This window comes from Octodon degus, unplaced genomic scaffold (assembly GCF_000260255.1).
Source record: "Octodon degus isolate 3935 unplaced genomic scaffold, OctDeg1.0 scaffold00493, whole genome shotgun sequence".
Taxonomy (NCBI): Eukaryota; Metazoa; Chordata; class Mammalia; order Rodentia; family Octodontidae; genus Octodon; species Octodon degus.
Window position 1 is genome coordinate 49,971 of NW_004525069.1, and position 7,521 is coordinate 57,491.

At 32.7% G+C, this 7,521-nt stretch overlaps 1 protein-coding gene across 1 annotated transcript; it reads left to right on the forward strand.

Annotated features, from left to right (window-relative positions):
• The first annotated feature begins 248 nt into the window (after positions 1-248).
• On the forward strand, positions 249-1,184 carry LOC101585732 (olfactory receptor 4F15-like). The gene has a single exon (XM_004648629.1). It carries the CDS (start codon positions 249-251, stop codon positions 1,182-1,184), a length of 936 nt encoding a protein of 311 aa, XP_004648686.1.
• Positions 1,185-7,521: the final 6,337 nt, after the last annotated feature.

The following is a 7,521-nucleotide window of genomic DNA, read 5'->3' on the forward strand; positions in this document are numbered from 1 at the left end:
GTCACGTGTGTCAGTCCACTAGGCCACTCACTCTTGTGATAACAAGCCATGAGGAAACTAATCTACTTTCATATGTAATAGCAGCAATAGTGGTTAAAGGAACGTTACTTGGTTACTTTGAAATGCTCAAGTAATATTTGCATTCATAATTTATACTTTTCCATAGTAGGTATCAATATAGTCATATTAATTAGAATTTTTTCTTTTTTCCACTATGTGGTATGAAGTTGAATTTATCAAAAGAGTTAATGAATGGAGAAAACCACTCTCTAGTGTCTGAATTTGTATTGCTGGGGCTTTCCAATTCCTTACAGATCCAGGTTTTTATTTTTTTCTTTTCTTGTCTCTTCTATTTATCGAGTTTAATAGGAAATCTCCTCATAGTAATCACTGTAATCTGTGACCCTTACTTGCATTCTCCCATGTATTTTCTGTTGGCTAATCTCTCTGTCATTGATCTAATATTTTGCTCCATTGCAGCACCAAAGATGATTATTGATCTTTTTAGGAAGCAGAAAGTTATCTCTTTTGGGGGATGCATAGCTCAAATATTCTTTAGCCATGCTGTTGGAGGCACTGAGATGATCATTCTCATAGCCATGGCCTTTGACAGGTATGTTGCTATATGTAAGCCTCTACACTACTTGGCTATCATGAGCCCACAGAAGTGCATTGTTATTGTAGTAAGTGCCTGGATTATTGGTATAATTCATTCATCAACTCAATTGACTTTTGTTGTAAATTTGCCATTCTGTGGCCCTAATACATTGGATAGCTTTTACTGTGACATACCACGTCTCATAAAACTTGCTTGCACAGATACTTATAACCTGGAATTCATTGTCACGGCTAATAGTGGGTTCATTTCCTTGGGTACATTGTTCTTACTTCTGCTATCTTACCTTTTTCTCCTGGGTACTCTTCAAAAACATTCCTTAGGCCATTCACACAAGACAGTTTCTACTCTGTCAGCTCATATTACTGTGGTTGCTTTATTCTTTGGTCCACTTATTTTTTTCTATATGTGCCCTTCTCCTCCAACACATATGGACAAATTTCTAGCCTTATTTAATGCAGTTTTGACTCCTTTCCTAAATCCAGTCATCTACACCTTCAGGAATAGAGAAATGAAGGTAGCAATGAGGAAGGTGTTCATGCATCTCTTGAGTATTAAAACACTCTGAGTTGTGGAAAGAGAATCAGCAAGTGACTCATTATGAGACAATCCACTTGAAAAAGAGACTTTCTACTTAGCATCACTTTGAGTGCTCACAGACATTTATCATTTATTGGGTATTTTGTCTTCTTGGCAGAATGGGTCATATTCTTTCTTGAAAATAAAGTGATATTAAAAAGAGTATACCACTATGAAAATAAAGATTACCTTAATTCTCTTTTTCTTTTTCAAAGTACAGTACTAATGAGAATTTTCATACATATTAATGACGTTAATGTTTCTGCGGATAACTTGGTTTGACGTATTGCATTTATTTATTTATTTATTTATTTATTTATTTATTTATTTAGAACCAGGGATTGAATTCAGGCCTTGCAGTTGCCAGTGAAGCACTTAGTCAACTGAGCCATCACCCCAGCCCGATGTATTGCTTTATAATTAATGTAATTGCTAACTCTATCCTTTCCATGTTTACATTCTAAATCTCCTTTTTTATTTTTAGCTTATTTTGGGGGGATACTGGAGATTGAACACAGGACCCTGCACTTGCCAGGCAAGCACTTATTTTACTAAGCTATCTCCCTGGGCCCCCTAAATCTCTTTTTTGATTTGTTCTGCTTTGTTATCTCAATCACTTAGTTATATGAAAAGTTTTAAATATTTTTCATATTTGTTATCACTTTTACAGTCTAATCTATGGATGTTGCTTCTGTACTTTTTTCGTAGCTGAAATCATTGTGTTTTAGTTGAATACATTCAGTATTGACAATTCTTTTAAAATTTCATTTAATTTTACTTTGAAAATTAAAAACAAAAGCAAGAACAAAAGTCAGAAACAAAGACAGAAACAGGGTAACATACAACAATACATATATTATAGATTTTCAAACCAAGAATAGCTGATTAACAATGGTTGATATATTATCTATTTTTATAGTGAAATCTGTTGCTTAGTTTAACAGGTATAGCTATGTAAGATTGGAATATGGTTGTCTATTACCGCTTGTTTTTAAGATGACAAATATTTTGTTAAGGGCTAGATTATAAAGTGTTTTGCCTTTGTGTTCTGTATGGCTTTGTTGAAACCATTGTATTTTTTTCTGTTGTAATGCAAAAATAGGAAAAGACAATACAAAAATGCATGCATATTGCTGGGGACCAATAAAAATTTATTTATAGAAACAGCAGTAGGCTGGATTTGATCCACTCATGATAGTCAACTAACAACTTAATTGTGCTTAGAAGATAGATTTAATTATTCTCTCAAATATCAGTTTATGTCTTACAGCAAAAGTCTAACATGAAGCGAAGTATAAAACATTTGCAGTTAAAATAGAGACTCAGATTCTAATAACATTAAGTAACACGTTGTGCTATGTTATCTAGCCCATGTAACTTCTCTGAAATTAAAATCCTTCTTTAAAAGTGACAATATAACTCACAGCTTCAAGTTGCTGATTAAATAAAATGGCATTTGAAAGGCTTTCTTGCTTTTAAAAATTAACCTGAGATTCTTTCTTGGAATGTGATTATCTGCTTGGTTTCTATCTGCTTAAAACAAATTTATCTTGTAATTTATGTATCACAAATTAAATTTGTCACTTGCTTGGTTCTCTTTATGTTTCATACAAGTCGTATGGTTAAAAAATGTTTTATAGTTTTTCAGTTTCTTATGTCTGATTTATTCTAGTGCATACTTGTGTTTTTTTGTAAGATTCATTTTCTTTTTTATTAGTAAAGTTAATAATGTTTAATATTTACAGAATAAATATCAAATGACATACATTGACTTTACTTTTATTTCTTTTTTCATATGTATCTAGAGATTTTACTTTTATCTCTTAAGTGATTTTATCCTCATAAAAATTTTTGGACAGAAACTATAATTAACATTACTTAAAAAGTTGGGAGATGGAAAAACAAGGAAGTCAAGTAATTTACTAAAGATTAGTAAATGTTAACTTTGGACTTGAAACTAGGCAGTCTGGCTTCACAACGTGGTTTCCTACTCATTTTTTAAAAAATTTTCTTCATATAGAATAGACAATGTCAATGCTGGTGCTCCCTACCCTACAGTTGCAAATTTCAGGCAAATTTTCTGAACTCTTTTCTTCCCTATATTTGTATCAGTGCCTAATTGATGGTAAAATAATTATAAAATATGTAAATTATTTTATAATCACATAGTGTGAAATTATGTAAATAGTGTTTAACTGTTATATATGAATATTTAATAAAATATAATATATAAAAAAGAAAACAAAAATAAAAAACTGAATTTATTGTAAAATAATGGATTTTTAAAGGTGAAATATCTTCTCTTTTTAAAATTAATTTTATAGAGAAAAAATAGCAAGGAGACAATTTCAAAACAAGATAGTAGGACAGTTACAATAATTAATATATTGTGTATTTTTGTCTATTTTTTGCCTCCTCATCATTCTTTATTTTTTTCTGCATAATTTTAATAAGAAATAAATAACAATGAGAGAGTTTCAAATCAAATTGTTAGGACAGTTTCAATAATTAACACATTGCATACAATCTTCCTAGTGGTTAATTGTTGTACAAGACACAGACATGATATCGTATTTACAAACACTAGTAGAACAAATCCCACTATTGATTAAGACAATGTAACTATGTATCTATCCTAACCATTTTGAATACACAGATACAAAATGCACATTCATCTGTATCCCCTTTTTTTGTTTAGTTCTGTTATTTAAATATTATAGGTGTGTTAAGTCAGCAAAATATTCTAAAAGAGTCCAGTAGTACATAATACTATTGGGCCTTCCGCTTCGCTGGAAAAGTCAGAAATTGTTGACCTGAGTCCACTACAGCTCAACACAACAGCATGGTTTTACTTCTTTTTATTCTCACAATTTCATTGAGAAACAAATAGCAGTGAGACAGTTTCAAATCAAATTGTTGGGACAGTTGCAATAAGTAACATATTGCATACATTCTTCCTAGTGAGTAATTGCTGTACAAGATGTGGACATGATATCCTATTTACAAAAACTATTAGAACAAATCCCTCTATTCATTAAGACAATGTAACTAGATATCTATCCTAACAATACACAGATACAAAATGCACATTCATCTATAGACCCCTTTTTTGTGTAGTTTTGTTATTTGAATATTATAGGTGTGTTAACTCGGCAAAATGTTCTAAAAGAGTCCAGTAGTCCATAATAGTATTGGGCCTTCCGCTTCACTGGCAAATTCAGAAATTGTTGACCTGAGTCCCTTAAAGGTCAACAAAACAGCATGGCTTTACTTCATTTTTTTCCATAATATTATTGAGAAACAAATAGCAATGAGACAGTTTCAAATCAAATTGGTTGGACAGTTTCAATAATTAACACATTGCATACATTCTTCCTAGTGGGTAATGGCTGTACAAGATGTGGACATGATATCCTATTTACAAACACTATTAGAACAAATTTCTCTATTCATTAAGAGAACGTAACTATATATGAATCCTAACCATTTTAAATACAAAGATACAAAATAGAACATCTGTAACTGCTTTTTTTGTTTAGTTCCATTATTTGAGTATTATAGGTGTGTTAACTCAGCAAAATATTTTAAAAGAGTCCAGGAGTTCATAATAGTATTGGGTTGTCAGCTTCACTGGCAATGTCAGAAATTGTGGACCTGAGTACCCTACAGCTCAACATAACATCATGGCTTTACTTCTTATAATTCGTTTTTATACTTTTCTGCTGGACTGTTAAGACTAAAGTAAAGCAGGATCTATGCAATGAGAGTTGTAGCTTTTGGGTCTGATAAGGTCAGTGAAATCCTTGAAGGATTTATCCTGAGATCCTGTACCTCACATTGCAGATCCTTTGTCAGTATCAGCCATATGGATGAGTCACGGCCATTTCTTGGCCAATGTTTTCTCTGTGAAAGACTGAGAGAATGTTTTCTCTCCATGTTACTCTATTTAAGCACACTCTACATCATCGATCACTTTTAAATTACCATATAACCTAGGCTGTTGAGCTTAACCTCACTATCTGTTTGAATATCAAACATTTTAGGCATAACATGGAACAGGTACTTTTCATCAAGTATTGATATGTTGAACTTTAAATCCCTACAGAATACGATAAAAAACATTTAAGAAATAGAATATATTTTAAAAATAGGCATAAAGTATTATATAATTCTTATGTTTACATATAAGTCCAGAAATCTAATCATATACAACCTTGGAGTAGGACAGTCACACAACATCCCTTTTCCTTTCTCCCACCTTCATTCACCATCACCTTCTTTTTGAACAATGATTTACCTGAGAGACAGCACAGAAGCAACTGGCAGGTCATGACAAGCAGTCCATATTCTGAAGACCGGAATGACAGGCACTCCAAGAATGAACCAACTATTACAAATTGGTATCTTCAGTGTCGTTGCTTAGTTCACATGTGTCAGTACATATAGTTAGGGTGACAATATTTCCAATTAATTACTGAATTCAAAAATCTTCTGGAGATTCTTAGGATCATTGTCTTGCCCATCTTCTACATATAACTCTGTCATTTGACACTGTCATGTTTCCTAGATCTTCTTTCCCTCTTTTAATTAGTGAGTCCTCAAGTTCCTACTTTCCTTTTGCTTGCATTATACCTTTCTATATGTATTTCTTCTTTTGAGTTCTTATACTGGGAAAACTGTACAATATTTGCACATGTGTGTCTGGTTTATTACACTTATGATTATATCTTGAAGTCACATCCACTTCAATATAAAGGCTTCTAGTTTATCATTTTTCATAGCTGAATAATACTCCACTGTGTAAAAATAGCACTCCTTTTTCATCCATTCCTCAGGTGATGTTAACCTTGGTTGTTTCCAAGATTTGCCTATCACAAATTGTGCTGCTATAAACATAGGCACACATATATCCCTGTGATATGATGTTTTAAGATCCTCCAGGAAAATTCCCAGTAGAGGAATAGCTGGTTTAAAGGGGATTTCCAGTCCAAGTTTTCTAAGGAGTCTCCACACTGATTTCCATAACGGTAACACCAGTCTACATTCCCACCTGCAGTGTAGAAGGGTTCCTTTTTCCTCACAGCATTTTCAACATTTGTTGTTGGGTGACTTCTTTATGATAACCCTTCTTTCTGGAGTGACATGATATCTCAATATTGTTTTAATTTGCATTTCACGATGGCTACTGATGTGGAACATTTTTTCGTATATTCATTCACTTCTTTAATTTCATCCTCTTAAAAGTGTGTGTTCATCTCAGATGCCCATTTCTGGACTGGGTCTTTAAATTTTGGGACTCTAGTGTTTTTTAGTTCTTTATAAATTCTAGAGACCAGACCTTTGTCTGAATAGTTATTTGCCATGATTTTTTCTAAATTTGTGGGTTGTCTTTTCACTTTGTTGGTAATTTGTTTTGACATGCAAAACCTTTCCTTAAGAGCAGGTCCCAGTTGTTAACTTTTTCAAGTGTTTTTCGTGAGATTTGATGTTTGTTCATGAACTCTTTGTCTACCCCTATGTCTTCAAGATCTCTTCTTACTTTCTCTTTCAGGAGATTTAGTATCTCTGCTTTAATGTTTAGATCTTTAATCTATTTTGACGTTAGCTTAGTGCATGATGATAGACGTGGGTCACATTTTAGTTTTTGGCATATACAGAGCCAGTTTTTCCAGCACCATTTGTTAAAGAGGCCATCTTTCTTCCAGTGAGTATGTTTGGCCCCTTTGTCAAAAATAAGGTGGCAGAGTGTGTTTGTAGGGGCTTCAGTGTCTTCTATTCCATTCCATTGGACCTCAGGCCTATTTTGTCACCAGTACCATGCTGATTTTATCACATTAGCCTTGTAGTGTGATTTCCAGTCAAGAACTGTAATGCTTCCTGCCTTGTTTTTATTGTCCAGGCTGTCTTTGCTATTATAGGTGTTTTCAGGTTCCAAATAAATTTTAAGAATGATTTCTCTAGCTCTGTGAGGTATATTGATGGTGGTTTGATAGAGATTGTATTAAATCTGTACAGCAATTTTGTGAGTATGGCCATCTTCACAATGTTAGTTCTTCCTATCCTGGAGCATGGAATATATTTCCATTTTCTGAAATCCTCTATGGTCTCTTTTTTAAGAACAGTGTAATTTTCAAAGAAAATTGATCTTTGACTTTTTTAGTTAGATTAATTCCAAGGTATTTCATTATCCTCAATGCTATTGCAAAATTTATTGTTTCTATAATTTTCTTCTCAGTGTGTTTGTTATCTGTGCAGAATAATGCTATTGAATTTTGGTATTGACTTCACCACCTGCTATGCTACTAAATTTCTGTATTATTTCTAGT

Bases quoted from the DNA above. Each gene is read 5' to 3' on its own strand.
- LOC101585732 (XM_004648629.1), top strand. From the start codon at position 249: ATGAATGGAGAAAACCACTCTCTAGTGTCTGAATTTGTATTGCTGGGG.